Source organism: Hylobates moloch, unplaced genomic scaffold, assembly GCF_009828535.3.
Source record: "Hylobates moloch isolate HMO894 unplaced genomic scaffold, HMol_V3 SCAFFOLD_1, whole genome shotgun sequence".
Classification (NCBI taxonomy): domain Eukaryota; kingdom Metazoa; phylum Chordata; class Mammalia; order Primates; family Hylobatidae; genus Hylobates; species Hylobates moloch.
In genome coordinates, this window is record NW_026652276.1 from 5320013 (window position 1) to 5342603 (window position 22591).

The 22591-nt window shown below is 44.5% G+C and overlaps 1 protein-coding gene across 7 annotated transcripts in view; it reads left to right on the top strand.

The window, feature by feature from the left end:
* Positions 1–205: 205 nt before the first annotated feature.
* The window catches only part of IQCA1 (IQ motif containing with AAA domain 1), a 178390-nt gene continuing 156004 nt past the window's right edge, over positions 206–22591 (top strand). For 3 of the 7 annotated variants that reach the window (XM_032753609.2, XM_032753613.2, XM_032753626.2), the window contains exons 1-5: positions 4064–4098; positions 12794–13118; positions 16385–16504; positions 20573–20764; positions 21864–21935. In XM_032753609.2, the coding sequence (XP_032609500.1) occupies positions 4067–4098; positions 12794–13118; positions 16385–16504; positions 20573–20764; positions 21864–21935 (741 nt within the window). In that variant the 5' untranslated portion in view covers positions 4064–4066. Of the gene's footprint in view, positions 476–4034; positions 4099–12793; positions 13119–16384; positions 16505–20572; positions 20765–21863; positions 21936–22591 lie in introns of those variants that run through there. The other 4 variants (XM_032753611.2, XM_032753627.2, XM_032753624.2 and 1 more) reach the window with 3 other exon arrangements.

Below are 22591 nucleotides of genomic sequence, written 5' to 3' on the forward strand. Positions count from 1 at the left end.
GCCCCGCGACTGAGGGCTCGGACTCCGACCGGCTCCCACCGATGCGCCCAACCAGGCCTCCGGCGCGGTTTCCGCAGCAACAAGAGGCGGTGGCGCAGGCGCGGAGTGCGCGGGGGGGGGGGGGGGCAGGCGGAAGGCAATGCGCAGGCGCGGCGTTCCCGTTGCTAGGGCCGCGTCGCGCCCACCTGAGTGGCCGAAGTGAGGTTCGCGAGTCTTTGGGTCGCGACGGGAAGGATTGAAGCACCCTCTCTGCGCCTGCGCGCTCCGTGCCTGCGAAGCAAACCCGGCCTCACCTTTTCCTGCCCGAAGCGAGAGATTATCGCAGTGCTGGTTTCTCCGTCCAGAAGACCCCCTCCCAGTCCTCTGTAGCTCCTGGTAGTGCCCTGACCGCTGTTGCCACCGTCCTTCAGAGAGCAACGGAAGAGCTTCCCGGAGGGCGAGGAAAAGAGGGAAAGTAGCCAGCAATGTCGAACGCGTGAGTGATGGGCTCCCAGCCACAGCCTGGGGTGGGCTTCCTCAAGCCAAAAGGTGGCTTGCTTTCTGCTTCTCTTATTTTCTTTTTTCTTTCCTTTTCTCCTCCCCTCTCCTCTCAACTTCCCTCCTCTCCCCCACTTTCTTTCCTTTTAGGAAATTCAAATACGCCTCGGGATAGAGTATCTGCTTCTTGTGAGCAAGGAAGATCATACACTTAGATCTCCCCCTCCCCTACGCATCCCATGGGATGAACTCCTGGTCTTCCCTATACCCGCCAAGCTCTTAGGGGCTATTGCTGAGAAGCAGTATGCCATTTTGTCTGCTTTTTTTTTGTTAATCTTTCACGGTAATAAATACGTTGCTTTGTGAAAACACCCAGGTCCTGAAATTTAAGTCTAGAAAGATCTTGGGAAAGCATTATTGTCATTTGCTTTTCACAAACTCGAGTGGCAGTGGTACTGAAAGGAATGTGTGCCTAGCACTGTGTCGTTTACACAGCACGTGCACAAAGTTACCTCATTTGGTCTTCGTAAGAATAATTTCAAACAGGTGTTGCAGTGCTTACCCTGTAGGCGGTGTTCTAACTGCTTCACAGCAACCCTGTAATGTAGGGGCTGTTAATATTGTTATTTCCATTTTACAAATGAGGGAACTTGGGTATGAAGAGGTGAAGTAGCTCATACAGCAAGTGAACAGTGCCAGGCCAGGCACTGTAGCTCCAGCCTGCACTGTTGCTATTACATGACCTATTTTCTAGGCAAGGAAATAAGAGCAGAGAGGTTAAAGGCTTGCCAGGGTTTGGAAGTGGGGAAGACCAAGAGTTCTGTTTAAGACCTATTGAGTTGGAAGTGCCCATTGGACATCACGTGGAGATGAAATAGGCAGTTAAAATATTCAGATCTTGGGTTCAGGAGCGAGACCCATGTCTGAAATATAAACTTGCTCGCTGTCAGCCTGTGATGGTCTTTGTGAGACATAGAATGAATATTAATAAAGAAAGAGGTGTAAGGACTGAGCCTGGGATCATCCACAGTAAGGCTGGGGGAAGGGGAGACCTGGCAAAGGAATCAAAGACATGATCCACGAGGAAGAAGCAAGTGGAAGAAATAATAGTGTTTCCAGGAGAAGTAACTTCTTTCTCCTCCGTCAAGTGCTCCTGAGACAAGTTGGGGTAGAACTGAGAACTGACTGTTGATTTGGCAGCGTGGAGTTCACCAGTGACCTTGACAGGAGCTGATTCAGTGGTGTGATGAGATAGAATGACTTACTCAAGTGAATGTAGGGGGAGAGAAACTATAGACGGTGAGCATAGCTAACTCTTTAAAGGAGTTTTGCTGCAAAGGAAAGGAAATATGTTGGCAGCTAGAGGCAGAGGACATGGCTCCAAGACAGAAAACAATACAATGTTTGTGTGTGGAAGGGAATGGCCCAGAATGATATAGGAGAAGGAGGGAGAAGTGGGTGACATTGTTGGTAGTGAGAGGACATGGGATCCAGGGGGTGCTGGCCTTAGGTAGAGGAACTCAGCACTTAGCAATGGAACAGGTGGGAAGGCAGCGTCAAGATGCTATTCAGTGGGTGGGTGCCCTGGAGGTGGCCTGGAATGATCATGGTAGATGGAAGATGATGGTGACTGAGGGGCAGTGGTGACAGCATCAGATGAAATGGGATTCAAAGCCAGGGAGTGTTGGGAGGAGGGAAGGCAGATGTCTGGAGGTGCAGTGAAGAGAAGGGGTCCCCTTGACCCAGCCCCACAGCCGGAGACAGAGGGCTCCGGGGGGAACAGGAGCCTCTACTGAGAGGGCTTCCGAGCAGAGCCAGGCCTTCCGTAGAGCAAGGAGGCAGGGGGAGTATTCGGGGAAGAAGACAGCAAACTAGTTAAGATTGGAAGATTCAGAAGGTTTTATCATGTGCAAAATAACTTGAAAAGAATTCCCATTTTGCAATATTTTGATTTCCCACGGAAATGCATAGTATGTCTGAATATTCAAGTGTTTCCCTCCCCTACCCACTCTGTTATAGGAAAACTGCCAAACTGTAGAAATAACAGTCTGGTCTTTTTAACGTCATATTCGGTCTTCTCCATCCACAATCTTCCTGACTTCAAAATCTGTCATATCTCTAAGTCATATGCTCAAGTCTGAAACCAATCATATACTTTTAAAAACTGTTAAGTGGTCTCATGGATAAAATACTGTCTTGTGTTTGCAAGGTGCATTTAAAATTCCAGGAACACTTTCAGACCTGTTGTTCCATCTGTATTAGTCTGTTCTCATGCTTCGAATAAAGACATACCCGAGACTTGGGTGATTTATAAAGGAAAGAGGTTTAATTGACTAACAGTTCTGCAGGACTGGGGAGTCCTCAGGAAACTTACAATCACAGCAGAAGGGGAAGCCAAACACGCTCTTCTTCACATGGCGGCAGCAAGGAGAAGAGCAGAGCAAAGCGGGGTGAAAAGCCCCTGATAAAACCATCAGATCTCTTGAGAACTCACTATCATGAGAACAGCATGGAGGTAACTGTCCCCATGATTCAAATACCTCCCACTGGGTCCCTCTTACAACACATGGGGATTATGGAACTGAAATTTAAGATGAGATTTGGGTCGGGACACAGCCAAACCACATTACCATCCCACAGTAGTCCCTGGAGGTGTCCAGAGTTGGTCTCATCATTCAGGTTTGCCAGTGAAGGAGGCGTAAGCATGAAGAGGTTGAGTGACTTACAGGGATGAGCTGCTCAGGACACTGGTTTCTATTTTAAATGTAGAGCCCTTTTACCTTTGAAAACCACCTTGCCCTACCCAGGAAAATAAAGACATATTTCCACGCAGAAACTCGCACAGGAATGCTTCTAGCAGCATTACTCACAGCAGCAAAGAAGGCGGAAACAACCCAAGTGTCCATGGGCTGGCGAATGGATAAACAAAATGTGGTGTATCTGTACAAAGGAAACTTGGCAATAGAAAGAAATGAAGTACAAAGTATGCGACAGTGTGGATGAACTTTGAGGACACCGCACCGAGGGAAAGGAGCTCAGCACTGAACGCCCCCTCTTGTGTGATTTCACTTCTGTGAAATGTCCAGAATAGGCAAAAACACATGGAAATTAGGTTAGGGGTTGCCAAGGGCAGGGAGGAATGGGGAATGGGGAGTGACTGCTCCACGGGTGTGGGTTTCTTTCCCAGTCATGAAAATGTTCTGGAGTTAGATAATGGTGGCAGTTGCACAACTCTATGCTAAAAACCTCTGAATTGTACACTTGAAAAGAGTGAATTCTATGCTGGATGAATTATCTCTCATCAATGCTCTTATGAAAAATCATCTTGCCGCCTCTCTTGTCTCATTTGACCTTCATGGCTGGGCTCAAGCAGAAGGAGGCTGAGGCTGCAGGGCGAGGAGGTGGGGCGCAAGGCCAGATGGGCTGAGCGCAAAGTGGGGGCTCCCCAGGCTGGCGTGGCTGAGGCATGGTGCCCAGGTCCCTGGCGGTCCAATGCGGGAGGGGGTGTGGTCACATGGAGAGGCATCAGGACAGCTGGGGAGCAGGAAGCCAGAGACAGTCTTGAGGGAAGAGGGTCTGGTGGAAAGAGATGATGCCGTCTCTCAGCACTGAGGAGAACAGGTAATGATGCAGAGATCTGTGTGCTTTCAGAGCTTCTCATTTTCCTGTGAGCCAGGAATCTTTGCCTGATCTCTCCAGACAGGGATCCCCAGACAGACTGCAGGTGGAGAAGAAAGAAATGGCAGGACCCGGAAGGCTCAAGCCACGAGGACTGTCTTTGACCAAAAATTCCAGTTATGGGTCAGCTCCGTGAGGCCTGGAAAAGTCCTGCTTCTCTGACCCGACTGAAGCCAATGAGGGCTCTGACCTGGAGCGACTGGGCTCTCCTGGATGGTTCTGCCCACAGCGGGTCTAGACATCCAGAAAGTCTGGCTGTGCTCTGCCCCATCAGGTCAGCTGTGGTTTCCCCCTGGTGGAAGCAGGAGCCTCTTCAACCCAAGATCTCTTGCTGTTGTTGACTTTGGGTCTTTGTGGGGTTCAGGTCACCCCACCTGAACTTCACAGAGGCAGCCTCTTTAGGGTATTGTAGAAACTTAATGCTTGTTGGTGTGGCCAATGTTGGACGTATAAGATGCCTTTTAACTTTTACTGTCTGTTCCACTCCCGTATTTAAAAGTTATTACTAGATTTATTTATAGTCTTTAGTCTATTGTTACTGAATTCTTGGCCATATTAAATCTGTATGTATGTCTCGAGAGTCTTCTGTCTTTATAGCTTTTCTTTTCTTTTTTTGAGATGGAGTCTTGCTCTGTTGCCCAGGCTGGAGTGCAGTGGTGCAATCTCGGCTCACTGCAACCTCTGCCTCCTGGGTTCAAGTGAGTCTCCCGTCTCAGCGTCCCGAGTAGATGGGATTACAGGCACATGCCACCACATCTGGCTAATTTTTGTGTTTTTAGTAGAGACAGGGTTTGTCTCTTTAGACAGGAGCAGATAGTGCCTTCTGCTTGCGCCGATCTGTGCCTAGCATTCTAGAATTTCCTTTAGCTAGATTTCATGTGGCTCCCACCATGTGAATTCTTAAATATTTAATGTTCTTTATTGGTGCTGTGAATGGGTTTCCTCTTTCATTTTTTTCTCTGCATTAAAGTATTGCAATTTTGCTGTAATTTTTTTTTTTTTTTTTTTTTTTTTTTGCTGGAGTGCAGTGGTGAGATCTCGGCTCACTGCAACCTCTGCCTCTGGGTTCAAGCAATTCTCCTGTCTCAGCCTCCCAAATAGCTGGGATTACAGGCACCTGCCACCATGCCCAGCTAATTTTTGTATTTCTAGTAGAGATGGGTTTTCACCATGTTAGCCAGGCTGGTCTGGAACTCCTGACCTCAAGTGATCCACCCACCTCAGTCACCCAGTGCTGGGATTACAGGAGTGAGCCACCAAGCCCAGCCTTTGCTGTACTAATTGATATATTTTTGTTACTGATTTCCTTGGATTTTGCAATCATGCCATTTATAAGCAGTGGTGTTAAAAAATGGTTTATATTAATTACTTAAGTATCCCCTTGTCCTTTTTTACTGCTAATTTTGAGGGCATATTTCTAGTGTTTCTCCACTGAAGGTCCATTGGGTCACTGGTTTTTGGCACTTTGAAGAAGTCATCACTCTTTTTTTTCTTGGTGTGTGGGGAGGGCATTTTTAATCAGGCCTGTGCTGCAAGTTACAATTTACTGAGCATCTTCTTGGCATCTATGAAAAAAGCTGGGGTTTTGCTGGACTGTTGCTGTCTGGAGTTATGCTTTCCTCTGTGTTGAACTGAAAAGCACTCCTGCAGTCAACCCTCCTGGGTTAGAGGAGACAATTCTTTTGATCTGGAGCTGTGGTCTGTTTTCTAAGTGGAATTTCAGATCTGAGTTCTAAACAAAATTAGCCTGTCATTTTCCTCTTGAATGTTGTCCTGGCAGGTTTGGGCCCCAAATCCTATTAAGTCCACAAAGCAACTTGAGCATTGCTCTGTTTTATGTCAACAGTTGTCACACCTGTTAGTATGTTCAGCCTGTGTCCTCACTCAGGCCAGTGAGTACCTTGGGTTTACTGTCCCTTCTCGGGCCCTAGAAGTCTGGACTTTGGAAAACTCACACCATGCTGAGCCTCTGTTCTTGATCGTTGTCCACAGCCAAACCATTCCCTTGATCATCTCAGTCATCTTTGCTTCTTCCAGCCCCTCCTGCTTGTCTCTTTGAGGTGGGACAAGCAGAATGTCAGAGGGTCCCAGGAGCTTTGAACTGGCATGAGGTGTTGCTTTTGTTGTTGTTCTTTTGAGTGATGGTTGTTGTTGTTCCTGATCAATGTAATTGTTTATTAGTCATTAATTCTACCAGGAGTCAATGTGTGTTCTGTGTGATATGGTTTGGATTTGTGTCCCCACCCAACTCTACTGTCAAACTGTCATCCCCAGTGCTGGAGGCGGGGTCTGGTGGGAGGTGATTGGATCATGGAGGTGGATTTCCCCTTTTGTGCCATTCTCGTGATTGTGAGTTATCATGAGAACTGGTTGTTTAAAAGTGTGTGGCACCTCCCCGCCTTCCTCTTGCTCCTGCTCCCGCCATGTGAGGTACCTGCTCCCACTTTGCCTCCACCGTGAGTAAAAGCTCCCCAAGGCCACCCCAGAAGCAGATGCTGCCATGCTTCCCGTACAGCCTGTGGAACCGTGAGCCAATTCAACCTCTTTTCTTTACAAATTACCCAGTCTCGCTGGGCGTGGTGGCTCACACCTGTAATCCCAGCACTTTGGGAGGCCGAGGTGGGCAGATCACCTGAGGTTGGGAGTTCCAGACCAGGCTGACCAACATGGAGAAACTCTGTCTCTACTAAAAATACAAGATTAGCTGGGCATGGTGGTGGATGCCTGCCCAGCTACTCGGGAGGCTGAGGCAGGAGAATTGCTTGAGCCTGGGAGGCGGAGGTTGCTGTGAGCTGAGATCACGCCACTGCACTCCAGCCTGGGCAACGAGAGCAAAACTCTGTCTCAAAATAAGTAAATAAATAACCCAGTCTCAGGTATTTCTGTATAGCAATGCGAGAATGGACTAATACACAGTGCCAAGTGGAATCCTAATTTTCTGATAATAACCTTCTTTCTTATAAGCTGGTCTGGAAGAGTGCCCTTTCACTAGCAATTTTTTTTATTATTATTATTATACTTTAGGTTTTAGGGTACATGTGCACAATGTGCAGGTTTGTTACATATGTATCCATGTGCCATGTTGTTTTGCTGCACCCATTAACTCGTCATTTAGCATTAGGTGTATCTCCTAATGCTGTCCCTCCCCTCTCCCCCGACCCCACAACAGTCCCCGGAGTGTGATGTTCCCCTTCCTGTGTCCATGAGTTCTCATTGTTCAATTCCCACCTATGAGTGAGAACATGCGGTGTTTGGTTTTTTGTCCTTGCGATAGTTTACTGAGAATGATGGTTTCCAGTTTCATCCATGTCCCTACAAAGGACATGAACTCATCATTTTTTATGGCTGCATAGTATTCCATGGTGTATATATGCCACATTTTCTTAATCCAGTCTATCGTTGTTGGACATTTGGGTTGGTTCCAAGTCTTTGCTATTGTGAATAGTGCCACAATAAACATACGTGTGCATGTGTCTTTATAGCAGCATGATTTAATGATTTATAGTCCTTTGGGTATATACCCAGTAATGGGATGGCTGGGTCAAATGGTATTTCTAGTTCTAGATCCCTGAGGAATCGCCACACTGACTTCCACAATGGTTGAACTAGTTTACAGTCCCACCAACAGTGTAAAAGTGTTCCTATTTCTCCACATCCTCTCCAGCACCTGTTGTTTCCTGACTTTTTAATGATGGCCATTCTAACTGGTGTGAGATGGTATCTCATTGTGGTTTTGATTTGCATTTTTCTGATGGCCAGTGATGATGAGCATTTTTTCATGTGTTTTTTGGCTGCATAAATGTCTTCTTTTGAGAAGTGCCTGTTCATATCCTTTGCCCACTTTTTGATAGGGTTGTTTGTTTTTTTCTTGTAAATTTGTTTGAGTCCATTGTAGATTCTGGATATTAGCCCTTTGTCAGATGAGTAGGTTGCAAAAATTTTCTCCCATTCTGTAGGTTGCCTGTTCACTCTGATGGTAGTTTCTTTTGCTGTGCAGAAACTCTTTAGTTTAATTAGATCCCATTTGTCAATTTTGGCTTTCGTTGTCATTGCTTTTGGTGTTTTAGACATGAAGTCCTTGCCCATGCCTATGTCCTGAATGGTATTGCCTAGGTTTTCTTGTAGGATTTTAATGGTTTTAGGTCTAACATTTAAGTCTTTAATCCATCTTGAATTAATTTTTGTATAAGGTGTAAGGAAGGGATCCAGTTTCAGCTTTCTACATATGGCTAGCCAGTTTTCCCAGCACCATTTATTAAATAGGGAATCCTTTCCCCATTTCTTGTTTTCGTTAGGTTTGTCAAAGATCAGATAGTTGTAGATATGTGGCATTATTTCTGAGGGCTCTGTTCTGTTCCATTGAGCTATGTCTCTGTTGTGGTACCAGTACCATGCTGTTTTGGTTACTGTAGCCTTGTAGTATAGTTTGAAGTCAGGTAGCGTGATGCCTCCAGCTTTGTTCTTTTGGCTTAGGATTGACTTGGCGATGCGGGCTCTTTTCTGGTTCCATATGAACTTTAAAGTAGTTTTTTCCAATTCTATGAAGAAAGTCATTGGTAGCTTGATGGGGATGGCATTGAATCTATAAATTACCTTGGGCAGTATGGCCATTTTCACGATATTGATTCTTCCAACCCATGAGCATGGAATGTTCTTCCATTTGTTTGTATCCTCTTTTATTTCATTGAGCAGTGGTTTGTAGTTCTCCTTGAAGAGGTCCTTCGCATCCCTTGTAAGTTGGATTCCTAGGTATTTTATTCTCTTTGAAGCAATTGTGAATGGGAGTTCACTCATGATTTGGCTCTCTGTTTGTCTGTGATTGGTGTACAAGAATGCTTGTGATTTTTGTACATTGATTTTGTATCCTGAGACTTTGCTGAAATTGCTAATCAGCTTAAGGAGATTTTGGGCTGAGACGATGGGGTTTTCTAGATATACAATCATGTCATCTGCAAACAGGGACAATTTGACTTCCTCTTTTCCTAATTGAATACCTTTTATTTCCTTCTCCTGCCTGATTGCCCTGGCCAGAACTTCCAACACTATGTTGAATAGGAGTGGTGAGAGAGGGCATCCCTGTCTTGTGCCAGTTTTCAAAGGGAATGCTTCCAGTTTTTGCCCATTCAGTATGGTATTGGCTGTGGGTTTGTCATAGATAGCTCTTATTATTTTGAGATACATCCCATCAATACCTAATTTATTGAGAATTTTTAGCATAAAGGGTTGTTGAATTTTGTCAAAGGCCTTTTCTGCATCTATTGAGATAATCGTGGTTTTTGTCTTTGGTTCTGTTTATATGTTGGATTACATTTATTGATTTGCGTATGTTGAACCAGCCTTGCATCCCAGGGATGAAGCCCACTTGATCGTGGTGTATAAGCTTTTTGATGTGCTGCTGGATTCGGTTTGCCAGTATTTTATTGAGGATTTTTGCATCAATGTTCATCAAGGATATTGGTCTGAAATTCTCTTTTTTGGTTATGTCTCTGCCAGGCTTTGGTATCAGGACGATGCTGGCCTCATAAAATGTGTTAGGGAGGATTCCCTCTTTTTCTATCGATTGGAATAGTTTCAGAAGGAATGGTACCAGTTCCTCCTTGTACCTCTGCTAAGTTTTGAGAAATCTGGCATTCGGATGTGCTGGGGATGGGATTCAAAAGGCAGAATTCAGTCTCCTGACTCAGTGGGGTGTTGGGGGAAGAGTTTTGGTTTTTACGCTCAGTCTGTTTGCTTGTGATGTAATTACCTCTGTGTCACGGGACCCCTCCTTCCTCATCTGCTTTCTCCCTGACAAACGGGAAGCGATGAAGTCAAGTGGTTTAGAGCATGAACTCTGGAGCCAGACTGCCTGCATGTACATCCTGCATTTAAACTGTGTGACTTTGGGCAGTAACTTCTCTTTGCCTCAGTTTTCTCATATGTAAGCTGGACTAATAATTATGCCTACTTCATAGGGTTGTTGTGAGGATTACACGAGTTATTACATGGAAACCACTTAGGACAGTGACTGACAGTATATAAATGTAAGCTATTAACTTCACCATCGTCATCATCATCATCATCATCTGAACCCAAAAGTCTTGCAAACATCAGGATACGCTTTTACCTTTTTGCCAGAAAGGTGAAAAAAGCACATATAATCAGTGCTTCAATAAATGATGCTTAGTTTGTAGGGAAGAATGGAGCATGTTTGAGGAATGGCAGATGGTGAGCCTGGGGCAGAGGGTGCCTGGAGGGGATGCTTAATAATGACCTTGGGAATGTAGAAGAGAGATTCCCAGCCAAACAGGGTGGCTAACCATGGGTACTTATCTCCTCTTCCTCCTGAATTGCCTCCAAAATGACAATAAAGGATTTTAAAGCTATGAACTCACAAGGACAAAGAAAACATTTGACAAGAGATACCAAGAAAATGCAGGAGGCCAGGTACAGTGGTTCACATCTGTAATCCCAACACTTTGGGAGGCCAGAACAGGTGGATCACTTGAGGTCAGGAGTTCAAGACCAGCCTGGCCAGTGTGGTGAAACCCCCATCTCTACTAAAAATACAAAAATTAGCCTGACGTGGTGGCACACGCCTGTAGTCCCAGCTACTCAGGAGGCTGAGGCAGGAGAATTGTTTGAACCCAGGAGGCGGAGGTTGCAGTGAGCCAAGATCGTGCCACTGCACTCCGGGCTGGGTGACAGAGTGAGACTCTATCTCAAAAGAAAAAAAGAAAATGTGGGGAAGGGAGAGCAGGCATGGATGAGAGGGAACGGAGGAAGGGCAGAGAATGTGGGACCTGAAAGCCAGCGGATGGGGCTTGGGTGATCAAAAGCCAGCTGTTTCCCTGGGAAGCCAGGCAGGGGCCTGGTTCTTCTGAGACAGGGCTGAAATTGGAGGACTGTTTGCAGATCTGTATAGGCCACATTTAGGCCGCCAATCACTTTTACACCCCAGAGAGCAAGTGGCTAAGGCACTAGCCAACCAGGCAGAAGATGGCATATGCAGCCAGCCTGGACTCAGGACTCCAGGCACAGGTAAGCACGGGAATGAGTGGCTGACAGTAAACGAGAGGGGAGCCCCCTTGACCGGCTTGCTTCTCCTTCAGGGGACTAGGGCTGCCCCCTCCCCTTAGCATAGGGAAAGACCTTACAGAGAGATATTGACATTTTTGGGTTTCTCCTTCATCAATGATCAGGGCTCTCCACACCCACTTTCTACAGTGAAGCACACTGACTTTCCAGTTCACTTTTCAGTCCTGGTTCTTGAACGTAAAAGCAGAATCAAAAAATCACCTGAAATTTGGTAGGGGAAGGTGAGAATCTCTACCATGAATGTATTGGCCCTGGCAGGAAAAGGCGGGGACACTCATAAGGGCCTAATAAAGGGACCATAACAAAGATGTGGACATAGTCTAGGGAAACCGGCAAGGGAAGGGGCAGTACTCTGGGGCCAGCCACAGCAGAGCCACCACCACCCTGAGGCTTTGGTGGAAGGGCACACCCAGCCTTTGTTGCCTCGCCAGGGTGTGGACAAGAGGGTCATACTCCTCTGCTCTCTGGCTTCCTCTCTGTTCTATCCACTAACTCAACTCACTGGAACGAGGGCAGAGAGCCCAGCTGGTGCATTCCAGAGAGCTCAGCCTCCCAGGCCACAGTCTGCACCTCACCTCACTTTTTTTTTTTTTTTTTTTTTTTTTTTAGACAGTCTCGCTCTGTCACCAGGCTGGAATGCAGCGGCATGATTTCGGCTCACTGCAAACTCCACCTCCCGGGTTTAAGCGATTCCCCTGCCTCAGCCTCCCGGGTAACTGGGACTACAGGCGGGCGCCACTACGCCTGGCTAATTTTTTTTTTTTTTTTGTATTTTAGTAGAGACGCGGTTGGCCAGGATGGTCTCGATTTCCTGACCTCGTGATCCACCCGCCTCAACCTCCCAAAGTGCTGGGATTACAGGCATGAGCCACCACGCCCAGCCTGCACCTCATTTCTCACACTGTACATTATGGTTCTAAGATTCTTAGTGGTTGCCTTTTGCTGTACTTCATTCATTCATTTTTCACTGCTGTGTGATAGTCCATTGGTGAATATACTACAATTTATTTATCCACTCTCTTATTGGTGGACATTTATGTTATCTCCAGGTTTTTACTATTATTTAAAAAATGCAAGTGATCATTCTTGATGCATATTTACAAGTTTCTCTAGGGTATAATTATTCATTCATAGGGTATGCGCACGTTCAACTTAATAAGAAAATGCTACATTACTTTCCAAAGTGGTTGTTCCAGTGTATACTTCATCAGCTGTGTATATGGACAAATCAGTTAACTATTCTGGATATCAACTTTGTCATCTTTTAAATGGGTATAATAATAGTGGCTTTATGGGCCAAGTGAGGAACAACTTTATATCATTTAGACAAAATGCTTTTAAAACTATTTATTTGATGATAACAGTGGTGGTACATATTCAGAAATCACAAGGACATCAGAACAGGATATAAATTGTCTAACAAGCCCTGCAACTACGTAACGATATTCTTAGCTCACACTTGATTCTGTATTATATTTTGCTATACCAAAGGCCCAATGTTTATGTTTTACCAAGTGATTTTTTATTTACTGTGTCATCTAAATTCTCTCTCTTCCCCCAGAATGTATAATAAGATGTGGCATCAGACCCAAGAAGCCCTCAGTGCTTTACTCGATAAAGAGCCTCAGAAGATGATTGAACCACAAAGAAATCAGGTTTTCATCTTTCAAACATTAGCCACCTTCTACATAAAGTATGTGCAGATCTTTAGAAACCTAGAGAATGTCTACGACCAGATCGTCCACCCCCAGAAACGAATACTGATCAGGAAAGTCCTAGACGGGGTGATGGGCCGCATCCTGGAGCTGAAGAACGAGATGGTGGAGCTGGAACTCACGGAGTTCCATTATTTCGATGATATCCTGCAGGATCTCAAGCTGGCTCCCGTAAGCACTCTGTTGTTTTCTTATTAGTTGCTTTTTGTTATAAATAAGATATGTACCCGATACCTGTACCCGATACTCTACAGACTTCCTGTCCATGCTTACTAGTTGGTGTACGGAAAATCTAAACATTTGCCTTCAATTACACCGTGCTGTCATGGACAAGGATTGGGTTCCCTTTGTTTCTGATGCAGATGCATCTGCACACTTCTTGGCTGTTAGGCACTGCGGTGGCTGTGGTCTTACCTGACATCATAGTGTCTGCCCAGGACTGTTGGAATGCGGTGGACCAGCCCTTTCATCAGCACCCTTGAAACACAGACCCTCCCAGCATCCAGTAGCAGCACCCGCTCCTCTGTTTCCATGGAATCTCTCTGTAGCCTGTTGGTCACAGGTTCCCTGTTGCCAAGTGGATGCATCTCCTCCTGACTTTGGGTCAGTGGTGACGCAGGGGAATGTATGGCTTACATGGCAGTGGGCCTCAGACGTCAAAGGAGAGCTCATGTGCTTGCTCTCCCTCCTTCCCTCTGCCTCTCTTGCCCTCCTTCCCTTTCCCCCTGGAGCCCTCCCTGCTGGCGCCTGGCAACCACAGCCCCCTCCTGCGAGCATTCGGCACCTGCTGCTGCCCTCTGACGTTCCTGCCGGGCACAGGGCCTCTCTTCTGACTCAGGCTGGCTGGGCTGCCGGGGCCACTGGCCACCTCCCCTCAGTGTCATGGTCCTGGGAGCTCACCTTCATTTTGAAAGGAACATTTCTTTGAAGTAAAATCAAAAGGAGAAAGTCTTTAATCTTCTACATGAGGGTTTCACGTTTCTTCTCCTTGAAAATATTTGGGCTTTTATAAAGGTACCTTTCTTTCTGAGATAGGCTTTCCTCACATTATTATTTTATCAGAATGGAGTAATGAGAATAACTGAAATGAATGAAAATGTTGACGATTATTCCAAAAGTTTTATGTTTATTGCATTCATCCATAAGAGCATGGGCTAATCACCAGACTTAATCTGGTGCACTTTACTCACTAAAGTGACAATATGAACAATTTAGGATGACTGTGAAACAAATAGTTACTAAATCATATTCCTAAATTTCATTAATGAAGTAATATTACATTTATTAGTTGAATTTCAAGAATAGGAAGTCATGGCCCTGTTGTTAAGGAATAGTGCATTTGGGGCTCTATGTGGCGGCCCCTCCATGGCCTTGCCTTTCCTGCTGCATCAGCCAGCCCCTCTGCTCCAGGGACACCATCTTCCTAAAGGCCATGCCATTGTTGCCGTGGGGATGGGGCCACCAAGCACCAAAAGGAGTGACAAACGAGCAGATGGCATCCAGGAAGCCTTTGTGTAGAGGGCGGTCAACAGTGTTTCCTAGCAGTCCTGGAAATAGTGACTGAACCATGTGCTGTCACTGAATCCCACATGGTTGGGGTGGGCTAACGGCATCTTCATTCTTGGCCACATCCCCGGTACTGACAAACACCCAGCTGGGTTCCTGCCCTTGGTTCTATGAGTTCCCCAAATCCTTCCTTAAACTGCCCCTTAGTCCGAAGACTATGTCTGTAACCTGCCACGTGAGGAAACTTTCCTAATGGGCCCACCTCATAGAGAGACATATATGGTGGGGAAGAAGCTTTCTCTACCACTGGAAGTTTCCTAGATTCCACTCCATAGGGAATGAGAAACCTCAGGGTTTCAGGGATGGACATGAAACGCATCATGGATGAAGATGGAGCAACTAATATCTCTCTTCGCTTCTCTTCCATTCTCAGTGACTCTGTTTTCTCATCCTCAAAATCCTAACTATAATTTTTTTTTAGATGGAGTTTTGCTGTTGTTGCCCAGGCTGGAATGCAATGGTGCAAGCTCAGCTCACTGCAACCTCCGCCTCCTGGGTTCAAGCAATTCTCCTGCCTCAGCCTCCCAAGTAGCTGGGATTACAGGTGTGTGCCACAATGCCCCGCTAATTTTTGTATTTTTAGTAGAGACGGGGTTTCACCATGTTGACCAGGCTGGTCTTGAACTCCTGACCTCAGGTGATCCACCTGCCTCAGGCTCCCCAATTGCTGGGATTACAGGCATGAGCCACCACCCCTGCCTGCTAACTATAATTTTGTGGTACCAAATGGACTAGATGGAGCTATAAGACAATGAGATTTTGTCTTCAAAGTTATAAAAGTACCACACTTAAATGTGCTTATTAATAAATAAAATCACATTAAATCTAAGTGTCATCATTCTTCTCCGACTGCCCTCTCTCCTCAGGCCACACCCACCCACTAGACTCTGCTAGTTCACTCTCCAATCACCCCTAGCACTCCGTGAGCCTCAGAAAGGTTTGGTGTTCAAAAGACATTGTCACCTCCCAGAAGTCATGGGGATACTGTCTTAAAAATCATACCCTCTTAGGCTTAAATGTTTACTTAGGGGAAGCCCTATCCAAAATTCTCTGGGCTGGAGGGAGGTTATGGGGAGTCACACCTAGAATTGGAAAAAAAATAAGGTAGCCAATTCTGAAGACAGACAAAGACCTTTGCTTCCCTGTCAGAACAGCCAGGCAGGTCTGACAGAAATTCTAGGATAATGTTTCTCAGTGGGATTGGCCAAGGGCATACCGATATCCTTAAATTGCACTTCTGTACTTCTTTTTACTCAATTTGGACTGATAAATTTTCATCTGACCCCCCGCTACTTTGAAATATTTGGTAACGTGCACCAATGAAGGATAGAAGTTTATTATATAAAAACAAGTTTCATAATAAAGCAGACTACTTTTGTAAATAATTTTTGCAATGGGGTAATTTTGGTAAAAATAAAACCAAATTATTAGAAAAAAATGTGACTATTTACATACAAATAGTTGATGGTGCTAATGATAAATTATTAGGTTTAATTCAAAGATCTTTACAGCTTAATACTTTACTATTCCAATTTGGACCATTATTTTAGGTAAAACGAGGTAATATTGTATTTCTTTAAAGAAATCCATTAAGTAATCATTAGTTAATTGAGGCCTAATTGATATGAACTCCTGATGCTTTTCTGTGATGATTAAAGCAAGGGGCATGGTTATGATTTTCTTTTTGACTTTGTGTCTCTTTAGTAAATGAATTCTCTTCGCTCCGCTGGCCTCATTTTTTCTTTCTTAAATGTAAATGGGAAGTAAAGCAAGCGTCTTTGATGTGCACATCCTTACTGTATATTTTAAATAAAGTTCAAGTCTTGGAATTGTGACAGAAATACTCTTTTTTTATTCTTTCTCTTCTCTAGCAACAATTAGATATTCCCATACCCAAGTATTTTTTGAAGGAGAAGTTGGAAGTAATAAAAGGAAGAGAGAAAATTCTTGCTCAGATATTAGCGGACAGCGGAATAGATACATCTGACATGGTTTGTATATCATTTTAACAAACAGTAATCCATAATCTGTGTAACTTCCTTTTTCTGCTGCTCCTAATTGTGTGAGCAACACTTAGATTATTTTCAGTTTAAGGAGAGAATGATCCCTCCCTCCTTGTTATACAGTACATAGAAAGTTGCATAACTTTTGGACATGCTTTTGGTGATATATAATCATTATTTTTCAAGAGCTTAGAAATTGAGATCAAAATTTATGTTTTGCTACTTAAATCAGTATCTGTTGATTATCAACGCCGTTTAATGTTTCATCTCAAATTCATCTAGCTGAAGTCAGAAGCTAAATGTTGTTCATGTAAAATAATTAAGTGCTGACATAACTTACTAGGAACTTGAAAGTTACTACACTTTCTAAAAATGCTGATTGGCCTTTTATAACTGCAGGTTGAGTGGATATGGTTTGGCTGTGTCCCTACCCAAATCTCATCTTGAACTGTAGCTCCCACAATTCCCATGTGTTGTGGGAGGAACCTGGTGGGAGGTAATTGAATCATGGAGGTGGGTCTTTCCTGTGCCGTTCTCGTGATAGCGAATAAATCTCACAAGATCTGATGGTTTTGTAAAGGGGAGTTTCCCTGCACAAACTGTCTTGTCTGCCAGCATATGAGATGTGCCTTTCTCCTTCTGCCATGATTGTGAGGCCTCCCCAGCCACGTGGAGCTGTGAGTCCATTAAACCTCTTTCTTTTGTAAATTGCCCAGTCTCAGGTAAGTCTTTATCAGCAGCGTGCAAATGGACTAATACATTGAGTGACACTTGGATCATCTTGTATGGACTGTCATTGGGGGAAGAATAATCCATAAAGATCCCTCCTGGGAAGCAAGGAGTAGAATCCATTTAGTTCTGTGCCCCGATACCTCCTTTGTCCCCAGGATTTGTGCAGCTCCATCTTTTTCCTGTTTCCACAGCTGTCTTAGTCCTGACTCTCGTGACCGCCTCCTGGATTCTTGCAGTCACCCCCCATACAGCCTACTGGTGGGGAGTCTTCTTCCCACCCTTTCCACAGGGCACTGCCCTATCTACCTTCTGGCAGGATGGCAGGTCTGCCTATACATTTCAGTAACTTGCTGCCTCACCCTTCTGGCTGGCCTTCATGGCCTAAGCAGTAAGGCAGCACTTGTCCATTCAAGCTGGGACACTCCAGGGTGAAAGGGGCACTATGAGTAACTATGCTGAGGCTGCAGCTGCAGGCCAAGGTCCCAAGGTAAACCAGTACCTGCAGTCTTTCTACAAATAGCCCTCATTGGTTATTGCCAGCCTGGGTGATGCTGTTAAGGAAGATTCCAAGTGTATGCTGAGGATGGCAGGAGAAAAAAGTACCCTGTGCACCTGCCTCAGAAGACAGGTGAAATGCATGCCCTGTATTTGCCAGCCCAGTGCTGTCTCTCATTTCTCATAGGCATGTTCCATGCTGGATAGAGGGCTTGTTCTTCTTCCTTAAATACCTGCTCATCAAAATGGTACCCATTCTGCGGAGCCTAACTTGATACACCATCCTTCAAGAAACCTTTCCTGACATACTGGCTTAGTCCATTTTGTGTTGGTATAACAGAATACCACAGGCTGGGTAATTTAAAGACAATAGAAGTTTATTTTGTTTATGGTTCTGGAGGCTTGGAAGTCCAGTATTGAGGAGTTGCGTCTGATAAGGGCCTTCTTGCAGTGTCATAACGTGGCAGAAGGAATCACACAGTAAGAGAGCAAGAAGTAAGGGGGTGAGCTCATCCTTTTAGCAGGAAGCTATTCCCTTGATAACAGTATTAATTCATTTTGAGGACAGAGGCCTCATGACCTTATCACCTCTTAAAAGTCCCACATCCCAACACTGTTGCACTGGGGACTAAGTTCCTAGCACATGAACTTTGTGGGACACATTTAAACCATAGCACCCATTTAACTCAAGATGACCTCTCCTTCCTGTGCCCCTGCTCCCAGCTACTGGCCCTTCTTTTACATTACGAATTCCTTGAAGTCCATTCCAAAGCCAACTTACTTGGGGGTCAACTAGCCATCCTTTCACCACTGGGCTCTTGTGTCTGTGCTTTCTGTCCATGCATCAGTCAGAGCGAAGCACTCACACTTCATTTAGTTCCCCCGAAAGGAATCCCTTTGCACCAAGCAGTGATGAGCACTGCAGAATTACTAAAGATTTTGTGTTGGAAAATGGAGAAGGGAGATTACATTGCACTCACTACAGTGAAATCCTAAAAATTCCTCTTTGCCATTTGTCCTTCTCACTGTTCCTCGTCATTTGTTCTCAGTCACAGCAGGCAGGCTTCTTTGTTCCTTCGGCATCCAGCTTTGGCCAGTCCCTATCACTTCCACTGGGTTAAGTACTTCATCTCCACCCCAGTCTCATTTCACATGTGCCAGGGGCTCAGAAAACTGCAAGGACTTCCCTGCTGCAACTTCCCCATGGCCTTTGGTGTCTCATAAGACCCCTTTCTTTAAGCTGCTTATATACAGTATATGCCCCAAGAAGAATATATATTGTGTGTGTGTATATCTGTATACACACACAATATATATATAACCCAAGAAGAATTTTGACGCATGAAAATTATTGTCCATCTCCTACATTAATATCCACTGTGGGCCTCCTTAAATGCTTAAAAATGTTTGACATGTTGAGTTCCCTACTCAAAATCCCTTAGAATTATTTGATAATGGCCACGACTATTTTCAGAATGACAGCCCGGAATCTAAAGGAAAGAAATACGATACAAACTCATGTTTGCTGGGTACTGTATGTTAAGTTCATCATCTCATTTAATGCCAGAATGATACTCATTCTACTCTAACTTGACAAGTGCATTATTGAAAATGTGTGCTCACTGCAAATTTGAAGCAGTGAAATCTTACTGAAAACAAAACTCAGAGGGATTGTTACGTGAAAGAGCTTCCTCATAAGCAATCATATTCCTTGTGCCATGTTGAAGGGTAGTGGGTGGCTTAGTGGAAAGAGGGTCAGTCTGTTCAAATTGGCCCCTTCTCTTCTTACCCACGGGACCTTGCATAAGTTACCTTCTTTGATCTTCAGTTTTCTTCACTCTTAAGTGGTCACAGTAACATGCACCCAGAGCCCACACAGGCCCCAACATGCACCCGGAGCCCACACAGGCCCCAGCATGCACCCAGAGCCCACACAGGCCCCAGCATGCACCCAGAGCCCACACAAGCCCCAGCATGCACCCGGAGCCCACACAGGCCCCAGCATGCACCCGGAGCCCACACAGGACTCACCTGCACCCAGAGCCCACACAGGCCCCCAGCATGCACCCAGAGCCCACACAGGCCCCAGCATGCACCCGGAGCCCACACAGGCCTCAGCATGCACCCGGAGCCCTTTGTTCTTGTCCCTCTTTCCTCAAAAAATGACACAGCCCCTCGCCTAACTTTGTTTCCACATACACCATGTGAGATCTCCCAAAACAACATTTTACTTACCAGCCCTGATTTTTCTGCTTTACTAGTACTCATCATGTTTGAATGTTTTAAGATGCAAGTTTATAGACACTGAAAGACTTTTCATATATAAAATTAAATGCCCCAAAAATGATTTCAATATTAGTTGTATTCACTGGGCATTCTGTACTTGATTTTAAGATCAGCATTTTACTTCACATATATTTTAAATTTTAAAAGCTCATATTAGAGGTATGTTTTCCATTTCTATGTTTCTCCTCTTAAGTTAATGAAATATTGATAGCAATTTCAAGTTTTACTGAATCAATTTTATTGACATTTTTAGTATAATTTGCTGCCAACCTAAAATATCGTGGAGCTAATTAGTATTTTGTTCAGAAGGATAAAGGAAAGTCATGGGGCCCTTAAATTTGGGATCACAGCATGAGCATGGCATGTTATCAAAATATACATCATTCATTGGAAAAATGAACAGTGTTCAGCGGTTCTCACACTCATCATCAACCATGGGGACTCTTAGCAGAATTGTGTTTGAAGTAAGCATGTGATCCGTCTGGGATCAATTGATGTGGTTAACATGTTCAAACATTGGTTTATCTTGACTGTTTTTTGCAGAAATACCCTGTAAAGGGTATCCCTTTCGACGAGGCTGTTAAATTAATCCAGGTTGCTGAGAGGGCACGGCAAGGCCGCCTAAGGGCGTTATTCATGAAGCAAATCTATCTGCAAGAATATAGAGCAAAGCAATCCAAGATGCTTGGCAAGAAAGTGACAGATACCTGGGCTGCTGCACTCCGCATTCAGAAGGTGCAAACCTAGGGCTCCTGGAGTTGGGGTACAAGGTGTCTTATAACTAAAGATGCATCCCAACTTTGGGGCTGAGCTTCAAAACTCAAACCCCAAATCCTACCCTTAATAGAACTGGATTACATTCCAGAAAGATTTAGTAACTTACCCTGGGGAAACCACTAACTAAGCTTGGTCATATTTTCAAATTTTTACTCTAAATAGGTATTAAACTCAGGGCATTTTATTCAAATATTGTTAAAGACCACTGGTAATTGTTGAAATGAATGTTGCTGAAATGCAGTGAGGGTATAAATCCTTAATGGATTTTTGGAAGACATTCACACACAGATATATAATTACAGAAGGGGGACCAGGCCTTAATAGCTTCCAGAAACATGCAGCAGCCATCACTAATAAGCAGCACATCAGTGTCCCTTCTAGAAGGAATCCGTAAGGTTTTCTTTCCTTATCAGATAAGCACCATGGATTTGTGCCCCATTTTTTTTTTTTCAAATAGAGGCTAGGGTTACTTACAGGGAAACGCAGCAGATGGCAATGTGATACAAACTAGCATTAGGTTTCAGAGAAAATAAGTATAAGGACATAAAATTAGGCCAGAAGGTGAGGACTCTGTCCCTAATTTTCCCTGAATAGGAATAGGAGAAGGTGGCGGGGAAGGATGGATAAGAGTCTGTTTTCTTTCGGGTTTCCGTGGGAATATAAAGTTTTAACATCTGAGTTAAAAGCTTGAGTTGTACAGTTCTTGGAGGTTACTATATTTCCCCACATTACTTTGGAAATTTTTCCTTTAAAACCATGAAGTGCCATCCTTAGATCTAGCCTCACATTCCTGCTACCTAGAAGTTCCTCTTGAAGAAACCAAGGTAAAGGAATCTCACTAATAACAATTATAGGTCAGTTCTGTGGTTCATTCTTTTTAACAATGTTTTTGCCTGTGATCACAGAAGAAAAAATATTCCATCAACACACGCATGGACAGCCTAGAGCTTAGGATTAGTTGGCATTTTGAGATACGCAGTTTATATGGGAGAAACTGCAAGCCATGTTTTCTTTATATTTGTATGCATTAAACAAGTAACCATTTATTTGTTTTTAGGTTTGGCGACGTTTCCATCAATATAAGGAAACTGAAAAACTGAGAGAAGAGGAGATGATCTTCCTGGGTATGGTAAGTTTTTTTTAAGAGATAGCATCTGGTTTTCTTAAAGACAATACAATATGTGAGACTGTGTCTTCTTTAGAGAGTTTTTTTTTTTTTTTTGAGGAAAGAAAGGAAAGAAAAATTAATGATTTAATGGAATGGAGTCACCCATATGGTAGAGAAGGCTGCCCAGGGAGATCGGAAGAGATCAGGGTTATATCCATTTACACGTTTCTGTGCAAGATGCGGAATGCTGTAGATGTGGAAACAGGCTAGGAGCGGTCACAATCTGCTATTCCTGTCCGATGTCAGCAGTGCACACCACTATATTAGTATGGACGGTCACAACAGTGGGTTTGCATTGATACAGCTGGCTTTTTTTTTTTTTTCTTTTTGGTGCTGGTGATTACTGAATCATAGAGATGGAAAGGTGGGTTAGTTATCTATTGTCACATAACAGTGTTACCACAAACTTAGTAGCTTAAAACACCAATTTGTTGTCTCACAGTTTCTGAGGGCCAGGAGTCTGGGTACACCTTAACTAGGTCCTCCACTCAGGATCTCACAAGACTGCAGTCAAGGTGTCAGCCAGGGCTGAGGTCTCAGCTGAGGATCAACTGCGGAAGGGCCTGCTTCCAAGCTTGTGTGGTTTCTGGCAGGATTCTGTTCCCTGTAGGGCATCA